The following is a 23720-nucleotide window of genomic DNA, read 5'->3' on the forward strand; positions in this document are numbered from 1 at the left end:
GGCAGAAACCCAATTAGCAGCAACATTCTATGCTACCAATCCGAGGGCAAGCAGTTGCTTCCCCATGTCTATCTCAATATCAGACTATGGACTTTTCCTCCAGGAATTTGTCTAAACCTTTTTAAAGCCCAGATACGCTAACCATTGTTACTACATCCTCTGGCAAAGAGTTCCAGAGCTTAACATTTCATTGAGTGAAAAAATATTTCCTCCTATTTGTTTTAAAAGTATTTCCATGCAACTTCCTCGAGTGTCCCCTAGTCTTTGTACTTTTGGAATGAGTAAAAAATCGATTTACTTCTACACCTCTCAGGATTTTGTAGACCTCAATCATATCTCTCCTCATCCGTCTCTCTTCCAAGCTGAAGAGCCCTAACCTCTTTAGTCTTTCCTCATACGAGAGGAGCTCCATCCCCTTTATCATTTTGGTCGCTCTTCTTTGAGCCTTTTCTAATTCCACTATATCTTTTTTTTGTTGTTGTTACATTTGTACCCCGCGCTTTCCCACTCATGGCAGGCTCAATGCGGCTTACATATTGTATACAGGTACTTATTTGTACCTGGGGCAATGGAGGGTTAAGTGACTTGCCCAGAGTCACAAGGAGCTGCCTGTGCCTGAAGTGGGAATCGAACTTAGTTCCTCAGTTCCCCAGGAGCAGAACCGAACGCAATACTCAAGATGCGATCGCACCATGGAGCAAAACAGAGGCATTATAGTATTTTTGGTCTTATTCTTAATAATTCCTAGCATCCTGTTTGCTTTTTTTGGCTGCCGCTGCACACTGAGCAGAGTAGTTGGGCCTTGAGGATCTGTGAATGCTGCTTTTTGTAGACCTGATTCTGTCAGATGTGCCCACATATGTATCTCAAAGTCTGTTTACAACTGGGGTGCAATCCTGTGCCAGATTTTCAGGTATGTAAGTCTGAGAGATTCTTGTTTCTTCATTTCATATCTTGCATCCATTTAAACCACTTTACAAAAAATTGTTCTCTCATCTGACTTGTGTGGGTGTTTAAGAAATGTGTCTTATTAATTCCCAGCCAGCCAGCGCTCTGAGATCTGCATTATGCTCATATGTTTTCTTCTCAGAACCATCATATGACAGACTTGTACCATTTCTGAGAAATCTGCTTTCTCTGTTCATACGTTACTGCTTCACGTTTTGATAACTGTGCTTCCGTGCTATTCTGGACTGCGGATTGATGACTGCGTGAGATGTGAGGGGCTCTGCTTCTGCTGAAATGCCCTAATGTTTCTGTACGACTCCCTCCTTCACCCCAAAAACAGAGCCCCCCCCCCCCCCCGATGAATAAATATTTGGGAGTAGGCTAAATAAACCATGCGGCTGCAGACAGGATCATCCTTAGCTATAGCTGTGCCTTGTATGATTCACCCATTGGCTCCCCCACCCTGCCTGTTTCGCCACTGCCAATGAGAGAAGACGGTGGACTGTGAACAATTTTTACACCTTGTGCGGTGCACTGCTCACATAGCCCTTGGTAAGGCTCTGGCTGCAGAAGTTCACTCCACGGGACAACAGACACTTTGAAAAAGCCTAGCTGTAAGCCTCTTGAGTTAGGGGCTCTGTACTATTTCCAGTGTTAGATGTTTAACTTATTTTCTCCGAGTGGCAAGGGAGAGGGTAAAACATTACACAAATACAAATAACCAGAAAAGAAGCAGAGCTGGGCCTTCAAGACTGAGACAACAGGAGTCCTTTATTTCTGAAAGACCCGATACGGGCCATGTTCCGGCGTAGAAACACCTGCCTCAGGGGGTCCAAATCGTATTAAAAAGACTCAAAAAGGGGCACTTGTCAAAACAGGTTCCTTAATGTGTATATTTCTCCCAATATGAATGCACACTTGTGCATATAAAAAGCCGTCTGTTGAAGAAACTGCGAAATCAACAGACGGCGTTTTATATGCACAAGTGTGCATTCATATTGGGAGAAATATACACATTAAGGAACCTGTTTTGACAAATGCCCCTTTTTGAGCCTTTTTAAAATGATTTGGACCCCTGAGGCAGGCGTTTCTATGCCGAAACACGGCCCGTGTCAGGTCTTTCAGCAATAAAGGACTCCTGTTGTCTCAGTCTTGAAGGCCCAGCTCTGCTTCTATTCTGGTAACTTCTTTTCCCCAACACTTCCACCATAGAGGCACCTAAGTCTAGATGCTCAGATAGGGAGAATGTTCCATTTGCCAGATATAGGGGCCCTTTGACTAAGCTGCGGAAGGAACTAACACATGCTTACCGCAGCTAAAACTGCCTTACTGCAGGGCGTGCTCAGGCGTCCTGGGTAGTTTTGGGATCAGCGCTTGCTACCCATGCCCTAAAAATTAACATTTATTATTTTAGCATTGTGAGCGGGTCTGGGGAAGAGAGTAGGTGTGTTCTGCGCTAATTGGCTAGCACAGCTATGTTGCCACACGCTAACTGGTTAGTGCGTGCTTTGAATGTGAGCCCTTACTGCCTACAAAACAGGTGTTGGTAAGTACTCACGTGCTAATGGGAAAATCAGCACGTAGCTATTAGTGCTGGAAATAGAAAAAGCAGCCATTTTACCCTGTGGTAAAAATGGCCGTAGCACATGAGAATCACCCATGTAAGGATGCGCTAAGGCCACTTTACCGCAGCTTTGCTACAGGGCCCCATAGGCAGCTAATTCCTGAGGTTATTGGGGCAATTCTATAGACAGTATGGGGGTGCAAGCAACGAGTAAAAAATAAGAAGACTAAAGAAAGTTGCATGTGAGTTCAGAAAGGTGCTCGGGTATTATCTCAGCTAGGGTAGGAGTGGATAAGCATGCCCTGCTATAGTATGCTTGTGAACAAACTATACTGGCTTGTGTTCGTCTACGCAATCTCCAAAATGTGCAGCAAACAAAGTAGACTTGTTTCAATAACTGTTTCTTCCTAAACTCTTGTATACAAATATCTTTGTCTTTATAGGAGGATAAGAGGTCTCATAAATCACAGGGATCTGATGCTGAATAGCGTTTCTAGAATATATATCAATCCCTTTCTTATGATTGTAGATAATCATAGACCTCTACAACCTCCTCCTGCCTGAACTATGGATTTAAATGTCTTTCTTACTGATTTTCTTTTTTACTTTTTTTGAATTTCTTTCAGTTTTGCTTATCATTTATTTCTTAGCAATTGTTGTTTGCAACACAACTAACAGTTTAGTCAGCTCTCATCTGCTATTGTTCCACTATTGCTATTGGTCATCTGCTATTGGTCCCGACAAGCACTTGTTTCGCTATCGCAGACTAACAGCACAACAGCAGAGAGACAATTTCAAATGTTCCCCGCTCAAGTCCCCTGAGAAAGCGATAGTAAGAAGGACATTTAAATCCATAGTTCAGGCAGGAGGAGGTTGTAGAGGTCCAGTGGTGTGCTGGAGCAGGCTCTCACAGGCTCGCAAGAGCCGGTTGTTAAGTTTTTAAGAATTTTGGGAGCCGGTTGTTAAAGCAGGGCCCTCCATGGCTTCTTTAACAACTGGCTCCCAAAATGTGGGCTTGGGCCCCCTGCTGAATTATCTTTTACTTTGCTGGTGGGGATGCTGAGCCCTGCAAGCCAAGTAAATAGAACACTGCCTCTCCCTGCTCCTTGTTTCCAGCTCTGGGCAGCAGGCTGGGACTTCTCGAGCATGTGAGAGAAGTTCCAGCATGCTGGTCAGAACAAGATGTTGGGAGTGGTGGCAGTCCATTTATTGGCTGCCAGCAAAGGTATGCCTAGCGTGCCCGCACGAAGGGAGGGAGAAGAGAGAGGCAAGTGTTGCTCTCCCCCCCCCCCCCCCCCCCCCAGGCCACCCCTGGCCCTTCCAACTGCAGAGCTGGCTACATCCGGAGAAAGAGCCTGTTGTTAAAAATTTACCAGCACACCCCTGTAGAGGTCTATGATTATCTACAATCATAAGAAAGGGATTAATATATATTCTAGAAACGCTATTCAGCATCAGATCCCTGTGATTTAAGAGACCTCTTATCCTCCTATAAAGATAAAGATATTTGTATACAAGAGTTTAGGAAGAAACAGTTATTGAAACAAGTCTGCTTTGTTTGCTGCTATAGTCCGTGCAGCTGATGTCGCTCCTTCTGTGTGTGACACTAACAAGTTGGCGACTAATACGCGAGTATACTGTTGCTCGGTTTGTAAGAGGCCTTTTCCACATGTAGAACAGGATTTTCACATGGAAATACCTTTATGAAATTATCCCTGTTAGGTCAAACGTCTGAAAAAAACATTTCACCGAGTGTGTTTGAAAAGTCAGTTTAGTTCATATACTGCCAAAAACAAAGGGCCCAATATACAAAGGATTTCTGCTCCTAACATGAGAGGTTTGCTCATAAATTGGCCTCTCTGAATATTTACTAGGACTGAGTGCATAACATTTTACTCAAAATTTCACTACACTCTTAAATTTAGGAGCATAAATAACAGGTGGTAACAAGCGGATTTAGGGCGGAGAAAAGAAGTTAGCAGCTTAGCCCTGATTTTCAGCGCCAGATTCATGGGTTAGGCTCATAAATCGCAGGTCTAAATTTACGAGCATAACTTTTAAACTCCTACATTAAGATGAATTTTCAGCTGGAAAGTTATGCTCCTAGGTTTGGCTGAAAATGGGACACAAATATTGGAGCTCAGCTTTTTTTAAATATCGGGCCCAAAATGTATAAAAAATAGAAAACAAAGAGAAAACAGGTTGTTTGACCAACAAATGTATGTTGAGCCTGCAAAAAGGTGGGAAAATATGGGATACAAATGCTATAAATAAATAAAATAAACGTGTGAATATTGTTACATTTTATTATACATAGGATCTCCTTTGGGCTTCCAACTCGGAATTGTCTATTCATTCACAACTACTGGGGTTTTCCCTCTGCTTTGTAGATCTCCTTCAATAGAAATCAAACAAAATAAAACATGGAAAAGAAAATAAGATGATACCGTTTCCATGTTTTATTTTGTTTGATTTCTATTGATAACCTTAAGAGTGGACTAACACGGCTACCACACTCCACTAGATCTCCTTCCAAATTGGTCCAGCCCCTGCAAGGGGGTTTGAGTGACAAGAGATGGTGTCACGTGACAAGGCTGAAGCTGTCTACACCCAAGGAGCTTCCTTATGCAGCCGCTGCCACCTTGATACACTCAAAAAAACATTTCTTTGTCAGCAAGCTCCACCTACTGGCTTCAGGCCAGATAATGTGCCAAGCACGCTCCTGCCATCTCCTGTCAATTAAACCTCCTTGAGCTACTGTAGTGACAGTCTACAGACCACACACCTTCCTTTACATTTTAAGCCTAGAACAAAGGCTGTCCCTACTGCATTCCCAGCCCAACCGGCGCAGAACCAAGAAATCCAACCCACATCAGGGCCAGCTCAACCTGGTTCAGTGTAGGATTGCTCACATAAAGAGTGAATAACACATTCTTCAAAATCAGACCTGAGGGCTGGGAATTGTCAGATGCTGTTATTAAACAACTAAAGGACTCGGGTCACACACGCTTCTTTCCTTATAATACAAACAATGTTTGTGGGGTGGGAATTTAAATCATGATATCATCAGAGATTAAAGGATACATACCCAGGACATCTGCATCAGGAGTAAGCCAAGAAGAAAAGGAGAGAAAGAGATGAACGCTACAAGCAAACATCAACTTAATATTCAGCAGGAAGGCCAAGCTGTAAAGTGGGATACAGCCAGCTAAGGTACCACATAAGGTGGACTATCAGGGCAGGTTATCACCCAGGGAAAGTACCTCAGGGGTAGAATATGAGTTATCACAAAGAGAAAAATATCAGATAGATGGGATAGCATGTAGTGTGGGTTATCAAGCAAGGCACTGGAGGAGGTAGATTTCATGCAAGAGAGGATGTTATAACACAGAGCTGGTTATCACACAATAGCACTTATCACACAGGGCAGAATACCACTTAGGTGAATATGAGTTGTTATGAGGTACATTTCCTATGGTACAAAGCAGAAGCACTCAGGAATCGCAAGGTCTAATTGTTCAGATGTGGCTCACTGAATCCTTGACTGCACAAACCTACATCTACAGGCCCCACCCAACGTATCAATAGTTAAAGCCGCTGATGCTGAGAACTAAAACATGGCTGGAGCAGGTGTGGAAGCTTGGTTATGGTGGACTTAGTTGGGTTATTAAGCATGACGTGCCCTAAGAGCCCCTGCATCCCTTCCCCTCTCCCAGCTTACCCAGGCTGGAGCGGGTGTTGGACCGCTCGATTATGGTGTGCTTGCTGGGGTTGTTCAACACAGAGCGTTTGGCCAGAGAAATGTCAGCTGTTACTCGGGTGATGGATATTCTGGATATAGAGGAGACAATGAAATAAGTATATATATTGATTATTCTTCTCAAACAGCTGTTCAAAGATTTCAAGGACAGGCACCGCATCAGTACTGTGTAAATAATCAAACGTATAAACGGCAAGTGACCGAACTCACTCGCAAATGCGCAGTAGAGACTTCCCTCTCTGTCCCGCCCCCGCGTCAATACGTGTGACGGGGCGGGACAGAGAGGAAAACTGCGCTCCCCCCCCCCCCCCGAGGTCACCGCCACCGGTAACCCCCCCCCCCCTGAGTCGCCGCAGCCACCCCTCCACCCGGCCTGGACCCTCTGATTGCAATTAATTCAACTTACATCACCACAGCACGCAGATCAGCTGAGCTCCGGTCGGCCTTCCTTCCCTGCCTGTGTCCTGCCCTCGCCGACGGTACGTCACACGAGGGCGGGACACAGGCAGAGAAGGAAGGCCAGGCCGACGGAAGCTCAGCTGATCTTCGTGCTGCGGCGATGTAAGTTGAATTAATAGCGAACAGAGGGCCCGGCCGGGTGGAGGGGTGGCGGCGACCTCGGGGGGGGGGGGGCCTTGGAACACCCCCATTCCAATAGTAGCCCGTTTTAACGGGCTCAACGGCTAGTATTCAAAGAAAACAACATATGGCCTTAAATTCTGAGCAATCTGTCCATAAGGTCCCAGATATATTCCTACGTTATTAGAACAGTTTCTGTTCAATTCCCCCCCACCCCCAATCTCAAATCCTCTGGAAAAGCTGGGAACTGTCCCCTGTGTAGGAAACACCTCTTTCTTCCTTCCTGTGGAAATGGCAGGGGGAGATATTGTCCTAGCAGACATCTCCATCTCTTCACCCCTCTCTTGCATGCAGCAGTACAAATCTGCCTTACCTTCCATCAAACTTGTGCTTCAGGAAATCAAATAGCGCCTTCTGCATCATGTCTGTAACCTGGGGGGGGGGGGGGGGGGGGGGAACAGAGACACATGAGTTGGCCACTGTTTCTCAGGCTCCTAGGCAAGAAGGACCCTTGATCTGACTCATTATGGTAGTTCTTATCGAAGATACCCTCCCACTTCCTAACATTCCCCATACCAGCAGTGTCTAAACACCCGCGTCCCACACTGATATACTCCTACCTAGGTGCATTCTGTCCCAGTGCCTCACTGCCCCCCAACCCTTTCTTCACTCTGTCCCTCCGTTGGCCATCTGCTTCCTGATCAGTGTTGGGCAGTAATATATTACTAAGAAATATATTACCGGTATTATGTTATTTTTAAAAATAACAAGTAATTGTAATGATTACTTTGGTGCAAATATAATGACATAACTCTAATCATTTTTTCCACTACCGAGTAATACAGTGGCTCATTACTTTATGTGGAGGGGCATTTTCAATATATTCTAAGTCTGATTTTGAACGTTTTGCACAAAATGTCAAAAATCAGAATAGGAAAGAAGCTCATTTTCAAAAAAGAAAAATGTCACCTTTTTCCCCCCCAAAATACTGTATCGAACAAGGTTTTGTGCTTTGGTACTTTTTTTTTTTTTGGTCCATTTTTGGGGGAAAAACCCCCCGAATAAGTTCAAAACGTACAGATTCCTGCCATTGGAATGTATACTGGCCCCCCAGATATCCCAGGAGAGCAATGGGGCACCCTATAGGGCATTTCTGTGCACTTCATAAAAATGCTTCCAGGTACACATCTCACCTTTGCCCCCTTATCTTGTCCCCTGAGGCCTCCAAAACCCGCTGTCCCCCACTACAATAGCCCTTATTGGTGAAAGGGGCACCTATGAGTGAGTACAGTAGGGGTTTGGCGACTTTGGGAGAGGTCACAGTTTCCACCACAAGTGTGATGAGATAGGGACCTGGGTCACCCACTGTTCACTGCACTGACCACTACATTACTCCCGGGACCTGCATGCTGCTCTAATAGACCTGACTTTAACATCTGCAACTGTCATACAGGCTGGTAAGTCATATTTTTATTCACATTTTTGGGGGAATGGGAAGGGGGTCAGAGACAGGGGTGTGATGGTAAATTTTTAACAACAGGCTCTCTCTCCGGGCATAGCCGGCCCTGAAATTTTGTTGTTTTTTTTTGGGGGGGGGGGGGGGAATACATGCCTCTCTCTCTCCCCTCCTTTGTGCGGGCACGCTAGGCATACCTTTGCCGAGCCCCACCAGCCAATAAATGGACTGCCACCATTCTCTGCTGCTTGTTTCTGGCTCTGAGCAGCATGATAGAACCTTCTTGCGCTTGCATGAAAAGTCCCAGCCTGATGCTCAGAGTCAGAAACAAGGAGCAGGGAGCAGCAGCAGTCTATTTACTTGGCTGGTGGGGCCAGCATCACTGCCAGCAAAGTAAAAGAGAATTCAGGATGGGGCCCAAGCCCACATTTTGGGAGTCAGTTGTTAAAGTAGCCATGGGGAGGCCTACTTTAACAACCGGCTCCCAAAATCCTTCAAAACTTAACAAACGGCTCTCGCGAGCCTGTGAGAGCCCGCTCCAGCACACCACTGGTCAGAGACCACTGGGGGGGAGGGGGTATTGGGGTCACTCCTGATTCCCTCCAGTGGTCATCTGGTCGTTTATGGTAGAGAATGATATGGGGATGGGGACTCACAGTAACCACGGGGATGGGGACAGAGCCCGAGAGGATGGGGACAAAGTTTGTCCCCATGTCACTTTCTACTTTGAAGCCTGTTAATGAACTGGACTGTTATTTATGTTTGATTGATGCAGACAACAATATTTGTATATTTTGGGAAAACAAGCAAACATGCTGGCCACAGCTAGCAAAATTTGCATGGGGGATCATGTACATTCCTGCTACCAGCACATCTTCTAAGAAGACATCTTCTATTGCAGGAGGGACTGTGGAAGACAGGAGAGCTAGACTGAATCCTGAGATTGTTGATGTCTTATTCATCCACAGATTAAAAAATCATAACAGTTCTTCATAGGACATATTTGTCCCCTCTAGGGCATACAGAACAGGTTGTATTTTGTACCTCTGGACATTTTAACAGGGTGGATTATGATTCCTTGGGGTAGTAAAAATGAGCTATTGTTGGGGTTCGAAGGGTAGATAAAAAATATTTAAATATAAAATCATAAGTGTTTGAAGCTTCTGCAGATGAGAACAGAGACCACGGGGATGTGGTGGGGACGGAGACAGGGCCTGCAAGGATGAGATGCAGACGGGGCCAGCGGGGATGGGATAGGGACAAACTTTATCCCCGTGTCATTCTAGTTTAGGGCACCTTTTTGTGCCTTATTCGTGCTGAAAACAGGTTTAGAGCAAAACATCTTGGTTTTAGTCCTGGACGTTTTTGTTTTGTTCCATTATAACTGTAAAACGTCCAAGTGTCAGACACACCCTAATCCTGTCTTTGAAACGCCCCGACACACCCCCTTGTAATTTGAATGCACTTTTGATGGACCTCAAAGAAAAATATCTAAAATATGGTTTTGAAAATATCAATTCAGACGCTTTTGTGAGAAAAACGTCCAAATGTGGCTTTATGCCACTTTTTGGACATTTTTCTCTTTTGAAAATGAGCCCCATAGTCACAGTAACTTAACATTACTTTTATTGAACAAGTAACCAGGAACTGTAATAGATTACTTTTCACAGTAACTTATTACTTATAAAACAAGTAAATAGCAAGTGTAATATATTACTTTTACAAAGTAACTTGGGCAACGCTGTTCCAGGTACTGCATAGTCCTTACCTCATAGCCCTTTAAGGAAGGCCCAACTAAAATGATTGGTCTCATAGATGGCACAACATCGTAAGGTGGCATGTGCTCCATCTGCATGAGGAAGGTGCAGACAGCATGGCATGAGGCAACCAGGGCACTTTAACACTGACTCTCAATGACAAGCGTATTATCCAATATATCCACTGTATGCAGTGTTCCCTCTAAGCTGTCTGCATGCATGCACACACACAGACTGCAACCCCTGCACGCATGGCAAAACACAGCATGCACGGAACACATTTTAATTAGCACAAAGCAACCAAAGCATTGTCCTGATTTTATCTTATTTTTTACTCTTACTTACGGTGTTTCACATAATAGCATAATAGCATATATTCTTTTCTATGTAATTCTGCTAATGCTTATCTACACAATCAAATCACATTTATTTGATATCTTCTAATAATTTGATAAATAATGTACAATTGCTTTCATTAAAACAATTACTGAAATAACACTTTTGAAATCCTGATTATTACTTGTTGAGGTACACTTGGCCTGTGCTGCACTAATCTGAGCTCAGTTTACGAAATTTGCCCAAAAACGTTTTGCACACATAGCCCGGCAAATCTTAAAGGGAACACTGATTGTAGAATACACATTTCACACTGTATCCACTGCAGTACTGATTACACTGGTTGTAGGCTGACGCAAGAATAAGGTTCAAGGTGCTGCTTATGACTTATAAACTTTTTTCTAATTATTTAAGTACATAAGTATTGCCATACTGGGACAGACCAAAGGCCCATCAAGCCCAGCATCCTGTTTCCAATAGTGGCCAATCCACGTCACAATTACCTGGCAAGATCCCCAAACAGTACAATATATTTTATGCTGCTTATCCTAGAAATAAGCAGTGGATTATGGCTTATGGACCTTTCTTTTAGGAAGCTAGCCAAACCTTTTTTTAAACCCTGCTAAGTTAACTGCTTTTACTATATTCTCTGGCAACGAATTCCAGAGTTTAATTACACGTTGAGTGAAGAAATATTTTCACCAATTCGTTTTAAATTTACTACTTTGTAGATTTATTGCGTGCCCCCTAGTCCTAGTATTTTTGGAAAGAGTAAACAAGTGATTCACATCTACCCGTTCCAGTTAACTCATTATTTTATAGACTTCTATCGTATCTCCCTTCAGCCGTCTCTTCTCCAAGCTGAAGAGCCCTAGCCGTTTTAGCCTTTCTTCATAGGGAAGTTGTCCCATCCCCTTTATCATTTTCAAGAACTTGCTGCATATACTCCAAACAGAGTATTGCATTCTTAGGAGTAATTTTACTAAGGAGCGCTAACAGATTTAGCGCATGCTAACAACATGCGCTAAATGCCGCGCAGCCCATTGTATACCTAAATCCATTAGCACACCTTAGTAAAAGGATACCTTAGAATCTTAGAATTGCCTTCAGCCAGTTTGCAAATGTAATATTTCCCTCAACTCTTCCATGTCTGTGGAATTCTATTCTTAGCCAAGTTCATTTGGCAGTCTTTGAAGACTTGGGGCCTCTTTTACAATGCCGAGCTAGCGATTCAAATGACAGGAAGCCCATTCGATTCCGGTGGGCTTCCTCTCATTTGCCGCACGGGAATCGCTAGCGCAGCTTTGTAAAAGATGCCCTTGGTTATTTTCATTAGGGTTTTATTTTTTGGTTGCCTGTGACTGTTGAAAGCAGACACTTTGAGAAAGGGTTGTCATGCTAATTTTAATAATTTTCCAGTAAGAGTTTATAAGTACATTACAGTACAGCCACGTAGTGTGAAAGACCGAAGGTTCGACAAACCCAGCATCCTGTTTCCAACAGTGGCCAATCCAGGTCACAAGTACCTGGCAAGATCCCAAAAAAGTACAATACATTTTATGCTGCTTATCCTAGAAATTAGCAGTGGATTTTCCCACAGTCCATTTAAATAATAGTCTGTGGACTTTTCCTTTAGGAAACCATCCAAACCTTTTTTTGTTTTTGTATTGCTTTTAGAGATTAAAGAAATTGAATGTGATATTACATTGTGTTATAATTATTACTATATTGTAAGCAGCTTTGATGTTTGTTGAAATGGGATATAAATTGCTATATACATGTTTACACACTTCACAATTTATACACAGCAATATTTACACTTCACACTGCATGCACTGCAATACATACAGACATCACACTACGTACACTGCAATATTTACAGACATCACATTATATGCACAGCAATATTTACACATCACACTGTATACACTGCAATATACAGACACTGCTCTATCTCAATAATTTAAAGCCTAAACTCACAGGAGCCTACGATTAAACTCTCTGTATTAGTGGAAGCTCAATGGTGGAAATCCCACTAGTAAAATCTACCCAACTACCCAACGGATATGTTGCTTTGATTATTGCCTCTGCAAGAAGAACCTGCTTTTTCTATGAGGACGTTTTCCAAGCAACATTACATGTGCTACTATTTTCTCGGCTTAACTCTGCCTATGGGAACACCTCACAGTACGTATAAAGCCAGACATGTGATTGAACAACATGCTTAATTTTACATGCATAGAGGGCAAGTGAGTTTGAAAAAGCACACTTTTTACAAGTAAAATGCTTTTCTGCCCAGGTAAATGGGCTTTTTGAAAACCACACACTTTCTATGTGAATTAATTTAAGCACAGTTGTTTGAGAGTACATAGACTTTGGCCACATCCTGTGCAGGCATGCCCTGGGATGAGGCTGGCCTTGGGAAAACAAACACACTCAGGGCCTCTTTTACTAAGCCGCAGTGCCGATTCTCGGTGCAGCAAATGAAAGGAAGCCCATTCAATTCCAATGGGCTTCCTCTCATTTGCTGCACAGGAATCGCTAGTGTGGCTTTGCAAAAGAAGCCCTCATGGCTTTGGATATTCAAAATTGTGCATATTGTTTTGTCTGGAAAAAACATCCACAGAAAACATGAATCTCTGAGTACTTTTTTTTTTTCCAGAGCAAATAATCAAGTCAAAATTGCCTGCAAAGTTCTGTGTTGATTTATGGTGCAAAACTCTATTAAAAAAAGCTACCTGCAGAGTTTTCACCATGTAGACAGCTTCATCACTCCTCCCATCTGTGGCATAGCCCTCTATGGGCTCAGGCCCACCCAGACAGAGCACACTCTTAATGTAGCTGGCAGGGATCCCCAAGCCCTACTAGCTGGAAACCTCCTTGAACGTGAGCGAGACTCTCTTAACACAGCTCCATAGTCGGTGACAGCTCTCCTTTGCTGTCCCCATGCTGGCACTCTGCACATGCTCGGTTTTTGCAAATACACAGGAAAACTGAGCATGTGCTGGTGTCAGGTGCCTAAAAAGAGCTGCAGCAGACTGTGGAGCAGTGTTGAAGACAGTCTCAGTCACATTTAAGGAGGTTTTCAGCTGGTAGCGCTTGGGATCCCTGCCAGCTCAGATATATAATGTTTTGAGTTGGAGGGGGGAGGGGAGAAGGCGGGATGCAGAGATTACATGTGTGTGCCCAGTGGCCCACCCAGAATTTGAGGTCTTGGTTACGCCTCTGCCTCCCATATGAACATATTTGGGACTGAATGCCTCTGGCTACCTGAGGGGGGGGGGGAGTCCCTGGTAACCGCCTCCTGTGTATCACTTAATATGTGTAGTGTGCAGGCTTCACCCATAACATACTGTGTGGATATGCATTGTATGTCTCAATAAGCAGTGGGGAGGGTGCAATTTTGTGTCTGGTAATGAATGGATGATGCTAAAATCTAATTTCCCATCAGTTTATGACGAAGGTAACCTATTCTGATTTCTTCATCTTCAAGCTAATAACACACACACAGAGAAGAGAAATGCTCAGACTTACCGACTTCTGCTTCTGTTTGGCTACATCAGTGATCCGCAAGCAAGAGACGGGCAGAGAAAGAGAGAGAAGAGATACACAGAGAAAGAGACACACCAGGAATACAGAAAGAGAGAGATATGCATACAAGTCAAACAAAAGAGGACAGAGAGACAGGGGAAAGAGGAAGGGAACAGAGACAGTAACAAGAAGAGACAGCAAAGGCAGGCATGTTATTAACAAGTCGGACACACGCACCTATGAACATACATGATATGGGCGCACACGCTGGCACATTCACATGCATACAGGCAGAGATGAATGAGCTACCTGGAGGCTTGGGTAGCTCAGCCACCTTTTTAGAAGCTGTTTTTGAGAGATTTTGGGGTGTGACTGGAACACGGAGTTATCTGTAACGGCCCCACTAAAACACATCATACTCTACATTTTATTTTAACCAACCCTAAGACTCTCCTTCCAAATGCAGGTTGGCCACCCTAGGCTAATGTATTTGGGAGATCTGGAGCCTGGTTCAAAACCAGAACACACTGACAAAACACAGTCAGGGTTACTGGGTCATGACTGCCTGGCTCTGCAAGAGCTGTGGCAGGGATACCAGGAACTTTCCTCCTCTGAAACTCTCGCTGATTCTCATTCCTACTGCATCCACTCTGAACCAAGCTCCAGAACTGCAGCCCTCATGAGCATTTCACCTCCAGGCAGTGTGAGAACTGAGCGGCTAAAGAAGTGCGGGCATCTGAGCGCACAACAGTAACGCAAGCTCAATATTCAAGGGCCAGGCACAAGCTGCAGCATCCCTCGGCCTGACACACTCATTGCAGGGTCCCAGGACCTGGCGAGGGCCGAGTTTTACCTTTTTAAAGAAAGGGATTCGTTTGACATTGGCTGGGGGAGTGGTGACACTGTTAACACTAGTCCTAGGGGACTGATGGTCTGCGGCCTGTCCATCCAGTTCTTCTTCTAGTTCAAGGGCATCTAGGCCATAAGCTAAGTGAGACATATCCAAGGGTCCTGGGGGTAGAGGGACAGGAGGGAAAGGGATGCAGAGACACAACAAAAGAAAAGGTGGAAAGAAGAGTTAAATATGTGAACATGAAAAACTGATTAGAACTGAAAAGAGGATGGAGAAAATGGTAATTAGAGAGTGTGCCGGGAGCTACAGACCAGCCCATCAAGCGATGATGGCCAGAGGGGACAGCAGATGAGAGGGAACTGAGCAGAGGAGAAATAATAATCCAGTCTGCTGCAGTAGCGAGATATACTGAGCGTGCACCGGTGCTTTTGCCCATCTGCTGGTGCATTTCCTGTTGAGAAGCTGAAGGGTTTTGATATCCTCTTCATGGCTCTTGGCAAGCTCAGCATTAAAAAGTCACAACAGAAGCATGCTGTACCCAACCTGCTACTGCTGTACACTTAGGATTTTCAAAAGGAAAGAGGTGTGCATGAAAAATGGAGGACATTTACCTGGATAAATAATGGGTTCTATTCTATTCCAATATCTTTATCCCTTCCTCCGCTCCAGTTAGTGAATACAGAGGTTGATATTCAAAAGTACTTATGTTGGTCGGTGGTCCTGACTGCACAAGTGGCTGTACCTATAATTTTCACCATTTAAATTGCTTAACGGCCAAAGCTCTGTGTTTTAAAAGGGGCGAGGACGAAAAATAAAAGAACTTTGTTCAGCAGCAAAATTCGATCACTGACAGGACACTTGTATAAAACAGGTGGTAACGTTTGCACACGCAAAATGTTTAGACTACTCGCAGACACATGTGTTATATACCAAAACGCTAAACGCCATTCTGAGGTTCACAGGTTAAATTTATTGCAAATACTCATTTTACTTACATAGCATGTATTTGCAAGGGGGGGCGGAGAACGGATGGGACCCAAACTTACCCTCATACCTCAGAGAATATTATAAGTTACGTGTGTCTCTGTGGTATATAGGCGTAGCTACTTATACCAGCTCTATGGCTGGCGTCACTGCTTGCGCCTAAATGTTAGGAGCAGGGCTGCTTTTCTGAAGTAGGCTGTGAAAACTGTAAGGCTGTTTACAGCTATTCTGCCTGCTTTTTTAGTTTCTTTTAATTTGTAAATTGTCAATTTCTATTTCTTAACTTTTCATTACTTTTTATTTAGGGCTGCATTTTGATTAAAATTTGTAATTGCGATTAATCGCATGATCAGAGTCGGAAGGAGACGAAGTGGAAAATAAATAAATAAACAGCACACCTTTCATCGAGCAATTAATCGTGATTACAAATTTTAATCATAATAGAAATTTTAAAAAAACATAGAAAAGAAAATAAGATGATACCTTTTTTTATTAGACTAACTTAATACATTTTTTTTATTACCTTTCAAAGGTAACTCTTCTTCTTCAGATGAAATAAAGGTGGAAATTTTAATCAAAATGCAGCCCTAGTTAGGAGTGTTAACACCTGGGTAGGATAGAATTCTATAAAGCAGGGGATCTGAACCCAATCCTCAGGACATATCTAGCCATTTTCAGGATACCCACAATGAATATGCATGAGATAAATTTGCATACAATGGAGGTAGGGAATGCAAATCTCTCTCATGCATATTCAATCAGGGTATTCTGAAAACCTGGCTGGCTGTGTCCTGAGGACCGGGTTGAGAACCCCTGCTATAAAGAAAAGTAAGTGCCTGCATTGCTTTATAGAATAGACTCCATAGGTACCATGCGTCCTCCAGGCTCCTAATTGTAGAAACCGTCATAGAATTCCCCCCAATGTGTCTTCATAATATCGGCAAAAAATAGTTGCCTTCCTACCCATTAACTTAGGTGCCCTGTTATAAAATCACCCTTTAAGGAGGTAATTCTGAAAAGGTCACCAAAATTTAGGTACCAGGATGGTGCATGTTTTGCACGAATTCTATATCATAAATTACACGCATAATTGCAATTACCAGCTACTAGCAGAAGTGAGCATTTATACACCAATGTTTAAGCATGGCTAATGTAACTAACCATGCCTAAATGTTGCAGTTGTGCGCGTAACTGAAAGTATTCTAGAATCTTCGCATGTAACTGCCCCGCCACATCCCTCACAGTTACGCACTACAGTCTTCATGTGCTGGGTTTTTACCACAGAAAGGCGGTATATCAAATCTCATCCCCTTTCCCTTTCCTAGAATAGTGACTAAGGGGGTCCTTTTACCAAGCTGCAGTAAAAGGACCCCTGCGGTGGCACTGGTGCGTGGGTCTGCCGCATGCTGAGGCCCCCCTCTTACTGCAGCAGGTAAAAGGCTTGTTTTTAAAAAAGGAAATGGTTGTGGGGTAAGTTAACCACTTGCCAAGTGGCCATTTCCTGGGGAAGCCCTTACTACCACCTATTTAAGAGGCAGTAAGGGCTGCCACGCTAAACTGGCAGCAACTGGGCAGCACACAGGGCTGCCCAATTACTGCCAGGTAAGCCCCGGCACTAAAAAAATAAAAGTATTTTTTGAGCAGCGGAAATGGCGCGTGGTGGTGGCAGGCACTACCCCTGGGCTTCTGCGGTAGCCCGGCAGTAATGTCCGCCCCCACCGTGTGCCATTTCCAAAACGTTTTTTTTTTTAGCACCGGGGGCTTACCTGGCAGTAACCGTGCAGCACACACCACTGGGTTAGCAAGGGAGCCCTTATGACCTCTTAAACAGGTGGCAGTAAGGGCTCCCCCAAGAAATGGCTGTGAGGCAAGTGTTTAAACTTACTACACGGTCATTCAGTTTTTAAAAAAATAAAAATCTTTTTACCTGCTGTGGTAAAAGGGGGCCTCGGCATGCAACAAATCCACGTGCCAATGGTACTGCAGGGACCTTTTTTACTGCAGCTTGGTAAAAGGGACCTTAAGCGCAGTAACTGCAAATTAATGCCAATCAGCAGCAATTAACTCCAATCATCACCTGTTATTGGTTGTTAACGTCAATTAGCTCCTAACTTACCAATCAACTTATGCATGTAACTGCCAGTATTCTATAACCTATGTGTGCAATTTTACAGGCCGAGGGTCATTTACTAAAGTGCGCTAACCGTGTAGACGCCCATAGGAATATTATGCGCATCTACACGGTTAGCACGCGCTAAAAAATGCTAACACACCTCTAGCGTGGCTTAATAAACAGGACCTAAGTGTGAAAATGTGCACATATAAATGGCAGAACTAGGGGTAAATGTATAAATTAAACATATTCCTGCTGATGGATAAATATGGATAAGTATCTGCTTAAAGTAATACGTGTATTTTCAAAGTGGTATTTATGCATTTTTGCACCACTGAAAATAAGTATAGTGAAAGTTCTACAGCAGCCTTGCCACTGAATATTGGCCTCACAACGTTTACATGGCATTAACAAGCTTAAAATTACCAGCTCGTAACCAAACAAGCCTAATTCCATATCCTACTCTTCAGTGAGAAATAGACCAGGTTTACAATAATAGCGCTCAATTGTGGAATGGGCTGCCTCAATTGGTCAAACTTACTGCTGATCACCCGACCTTCAAGAAGCGCCTCAAGACCTTTCTTTTTCGAAAAGCTTACGCTCCAAACCCGCCTTGCATCTCTTACTTCTGAATTACAACTGTCATAGCGACATGCTGATCACCGCTACTCTTTCCCCTTTTCCCCTCCTTAGCTATTACCCTTTCTCTCTTACGTTCTTATGACATTGATTGTTTGTTTGCTGAATTGTTATATGTTTTTATAGACTGTTGTACACCACATTGAGCCTGCCCATGGGTGGGAATATTGTGGGATATAAATGCTATAAATAAATAAATAAATAAATAAATAATACACACAAAAATAAAAATAAAACCAGATTCTAAATACATTTAAAAAAAAAAAACAATCAACCAATTTATAAAACAAGCCATCCTATGCATCACATTATGTGAGACCCAAACATGAACCCTACATAACTGGATTCCATCACCAAATGCCGAAACAGTTCTTTCTAGGGAGAACTAAGGAAAAGGGCATAACCAGTGGTGTGCCACAAAGATCGGTCCTCTGATCTATTTTTTTTTTTAACATTTTCATAAGCAGTATTGCAGAAGGGTTGTCCCTGTGTAGATGGTCTGCAACAAAGTAGACACCCTGGAAGGTATCAATAATACGAGGAGGGATCTAGTGTAGCTTGAAGAATGGACTGGACTTTGGCACAGTGGCATAGCCATCGAAGGGCCTTGGGGGCCTAGGTCCCCCCCCCCCCCACACACACACTTTTGGCTCAGGGATGCCCAATCCCTGCCAGCAGACGAGATACACTGGCCGAACTGCCTTGGCACTGGCTTCAGCAGAAAGAAGTCAGCGACTTTCCTTTCCAGCCGTCGATGTCTGCACTCTTCACACATGTTCAGTTCATGCGCAAACTGAGCACGCATGAAGAACGCAGACATCAGTGGCTGGAAAGGAGACCCGCTGATTTCTTCCTACTGAGGCAATCTGAACATGTATACCTTGGAGGAAAGGAGAAACAGGGGTGACATGATACAGATGTTCAAATATTTGAAAGGTATTAATCCGCAAACGAATCTTTTCCGGAGACAGGAAGGCGGTAGAACTAGAATACATGAATTGAGGTTGAAGGGGGGGGGGGGGGGGGCAGACTCAGGAGTAATGTCAGGAAGTATTTTTTTACGGAGAGGGTGGTGGCTACATGGAATGCCCTCCCGCGGGAGGTGGTGGAGATGAAAACGGTAATGAAATTAAAAAATGTGTGGGATAAACACAAAGGAATCCTGTTTAGAAGGAATGGATCCACGGAATCTTAGCGGAGATTGGGTGGTGACGCCGGTAATTGGGAAGCAAAACCAGTGCTGGGCAGACTTCTACGGTCTACGCCCTGATCGTGACTGAATAAATATAGATGGGCTTGAGTGTAAATTTTAAGGGGCTTCGATTTTAGCTTCAGTGCAGGGCAGACTTCTACGGTCTGTGCCCTGAGAATAGCAAGGACAAATCAAACTCGGGTACATAAGTATTGCCACACTGGGAAAGATCAAAGGTCCATCAAGCCCAGCATCCTGTTTCCAACAGTGGCCAATCCAGGTCACAAATACCTGGCAAGATCCCAAAAAAGTACAAAACATTTTATACTGCTTATCCCAGAAATAGTGGATTTTCCCAAGTCCATTTAATAATGGTCTATGGACTTTTCCTTTAGGAAGCCATCCAAACCTTTTTTAAACTCCGCTAAGCTAACCGCCCCTACCACATTCTCTGGCAACGAATTTCAGAGCCCAATTACACGTTGAGTGAAGAAAAAGTTTCTCCGATTCGTTTTAAATTTTCTACATTGTAGCTTCATCGCATGCCCCCTAGTCCTAGTATGTTTGGAAAGCGTAAACAGACGCTTCACATCTACCCGTTCAACTCCACTCATTATTTTATAGACCTCTATCATAGCTCCCCTCAGTCGCCTTTTCTCCAAGCTGAAGAGCCCTAGCCGCTTTAGCCTTTTCTCATAGGGAAGTCGTCCCATCCCCTTTATCATTTTTGGCGCCCTTCTCTGCACCTTTTCTAAATCCACTATATCTTTTTTGAGATGTAGCGACCAGAATTGAACACAATATACTTATAAAGTATCACATACCATGTAAAATGAGTTTATTTTGTTGGCCAGACTGGATGGAGGTCTTTATCTGTCATCATTTACTATGTTACAATACGTTACTATGATAGAGTTTTTGACTTATTACTTGCCTTTATTCAAATCAAGTTGCACGAGTCATTTCCATGCCAAAGTGGACTCACAGTTCTACCTGAGGTGATGGAAGGTAAAGTAGCTCACCTCAGATTGCAAAGTACATCAGTGAGAGAGGGGGGATTTGAACCTTGGCTTCTCTCATTCACAGTCTGCTTAACGGTTAAGCTACTCATCCACTCTATTTAAATACCTCCAAGGTACAAAGGCGCAGCACAAATGTCTCTTTCTATGGAAGAGAATCTCTAGAATGAGAGGGCATAGGATGAAGGTGAAAGGAGGTAGATTCAGGAGTGATCTAAGGAAATATGGAAAGGGTGGTGGATGTATGAAGCAGCCTCCTAGTAGAGATGGTGAGGGAGGATTGCATCTGAATTCAAGGAAGCCTGGGACAAGCACCAAGGATCTCAGAGAGAGAAGGGGTTGTAGAGATTGGGCTATTGATTTGGATGGGCCATATGGTCTTTTTTCTGCCATATGGCCCATCCAGTGCTTCTATGATAGCCTTGGACCCCTGATAAAACATACAGCTGGGGAATACTACCCCCTCTCTCATGCTAAAAGCACGCATGGGCTTCCACAGTGCACATACTTTCAGCCAGGTGATAAGTCAGGAGAGGTTACCAGCTGTGAAACTGCAGGTACCTTTAGCTACAGATGACCATGGCAAGTTTCAGCCATTTTACCCAGGAAAATGCCTTATAATATTGCTCTCTATCTGGGGCAATTCAGCAGGGACCAAGTCCCTCAAATCCGAAATTTGTTTACAAAGAAAACAAACCATTCACCAAGTTATTTTCTTGATTCATTTTGACATCTAAAAAAGTGCAAACCACGGGGCATTTTGCAAAAATCCTAACATGGTGGAAGATGTATTTTTTTGAAATGAAAACCTAGTCCTACAAGAAAAGAACTGTTAAGCTTTAGTCCCTCCCCCCACCCTTAGAAAGCAAAAATAGGGATCTCTAAATCAAGGACCCTCATCATCTGAAAAGTGTATATAGAAATTATTATAAACCATTTGGAAATGGAATTTAAATGCTTTGGGTTTCTCACTGAAAAAGTGATGCAGAACAAAAAATATCATAAACTGATTAGGACGTGGATTAAGAAACTCCAGTTTTCAGAATGCACCTTCTAGACCAGCCCCTGTTTTTAAAATGCACAGTGGGCTATGTGGTCCTTGTATTTTCAGCACTACAGGTCCCAACATGCACCAGGACAGAGCATCAGAAAGCCAGACCTCTAAATTCTTTCTCCAGAACCCTGCAGGCTTGGTGGCTATGATTTTCCAGGGAATGTGGGCTGGAGGTTCATTATCTGATAGTCTTTACATCTCCATATTCCTTGACCTGAGACCCTTGGGGGTCCCTTTCTGCCATGGTGGTCTTACCACTGAGCGGTGGAGCAGGTTTCCGGGTTCCTGTTACCAAATCCCCCAGGCTGGTGCTGGAATTTCCACCAGATTTACTATTCATAAAGAACAAAACAGTAAACAAATCAATAAACCAGCAATGAAATTAATCGGAGTGCACAGCATTAATGATTATCAATAAATCCACAGAACAAAAATCAAGGAAACAAAACATTCAGCTAAGTTTAGGAACATCCTATGCCCCACCTTCCATCCCTCCTGCTGCCAGAGACGACCTGCGGAGGATAAGCACTATTACTACTACTACTATTTAGCATTTCTATAGCGCTACAAAGCGTACGCAGCGCTGCACAAACATAGAAGAAAGACAGTCCCTGCTCAAAGTGCTTATGGAGCTTCATTTGAGTAGTAGAGGCTGAAAACATAAGCACAGCCAGCAGTCCATTCCCCCCCCCCCCCCCCCCGTGTTAAAAATCATAATTTGCTGGCAGGGATGCCCAAGCCCCGCCAGCCTAAAAGGTCTGCTACTTGAGCCTCCTCTATGCTGCCTCAGCAGCAAGGAAGTCAGCGTCATGCTTCTAGCTACCGACACTGGCACTCCCTGCACATGCTCAGTTCATGTGCATGAATTGTGCATGTGTGGAGAATGCCAGTATCAGCAGGTAGAAGCGCAATGCTGAGGCAGGACAGTGGGGGGGGGGGGGGGGCTTGGGCATATCTGCCAGCCATTCAATGGTTGCCACAATTTGGGGGGGGGGGGGAGGGTTCCAGGCTCCCCTTTGGCTATGCCACAGACTGAAAAGTGGGGCTGAAAAACAGGGTCATGTGCAAAAAAACAATCACTCATCAGTCCCTATTTGCTGAAACCTCTCTACTTTTGCCCTTCCATCCTCACCTCATGCAACAGCTCTTTCTGAGAGACTACATAAAAAGCGGAGCTTTGACATGTGAGTCATTGAACAAGGCCCCTCACCATTTGATTCTGTAACATAATCCCCCTATGTCCTCTCCTCAGCCAAACCTCACCTGGCGCTGAGTCGGTTCTGTCTCATTTTTTGTTCCTGTAGCATCTTCATGTTCTCCAGCTTGACGGGACTGGGAATGAAGCCCACCTCACAGCCCTCCTTCACCAGGCGTCCGATCCACCACTCATTATTATATTTCTGAGTAAGACAAAAGGACAAATGGTTGAGTGGCTGAAGAGGACTGCGGGGAGGGAGAAGTCTTCAGACCACTCAAGGTCACATATTTTCTACTGATGGACTAACTAGCATCTACTTTATCACATTCCCTTTCACCTTCCCTTTAAATTGCACTGGCAGGAGACAGGATTCACAAGGAAGAGTCCAGAAAGAGCTTGGATAAGATCCATATATGACTTTTCTCTCCTCTTCTGATGAGGTTGGCTTCATTCGTGGAACTGAATGAGCTACATCCTGACCAGTTCAATGCAGGATGACCCTATCTAACACCCTAGATGAATATTCAACCATGCACCCCCCCCCCCCCCCCCAACAGGGCAGTTCAAGACTCCCTACCCATATTCAGCATCTCCCCCTTCCTTTCCGTACCCCCTCATAGTCCAGCATCTCCCTCTTCCTTTCCCTACCCCCTCATAATCCAGCATCTCCCTCTTTCTTTCTCAACCCCTCTCACAGTCCAGCATCTCTCCTTCCCTTCCCTACTACTCAGCCTTTG

General features: G+C 44.0%; 1 protein-coding gene across 6 annotated transcripts in view; it reads right to left on the bottom strand.

Annotated features, from left to right (window-relative positions):
• Positions 1-23720, bottom strand: part of CACNB1 (calcium voltage-gated channel auxiliary subunit beta 1) — an 87251-nt gene that overhangs the window by 14922 nt on the left and 48609 nt on the right. For 5 of the 6 annotated variants that reach the window (XR_003943976.1, XM_030220789.1, XM_030220788.1 and 2 more), the window contains 6 exons: positions 23049-23185; positions 22041-22117; positions 14785-14942; positions 10076-10156; positions 7225-7283; positions 6234-6343 (listed from right to left, as the gene is read on the bottom strand). Coding sequence is in view for 5 of the 6 variants with exons in the window: in XM_030220789.1 (XP_030076649.1) it covers positions 6234-6343; positions 7225-7283; positions 10076-10156; positions 14785-14942; positions 22041-22117; positions 23049-23185 (622 nt within the window). In the remaining variant the exon portion in view is untranslated. Of the gene's footprint in view, positions 1-6233; positions 6344-7224; positions 7284-10075; positions 10157-13934; positions 13955-14784; positions 14943-22040; positions 22118-23048; positions 23186-23720 lie in introns of all 6 variants that reach the window. The other variant, XM_030220791.1, reaches the window with a different exon arrangement.

Source organism: Microcaecilia unicolor, chromosome 12 (genome assembly GCF_901765095.1).
Source record: "Microcaecilia unicolor chromosome 12, aMicUni1.1, whole genome shotgun sequence".
NCBI lineage: Eukaryota > Metazoa > Chordata > Amphibia > Gymnophiona > Siphonopidae > Microcaecilia > Microcaecilia unicolor.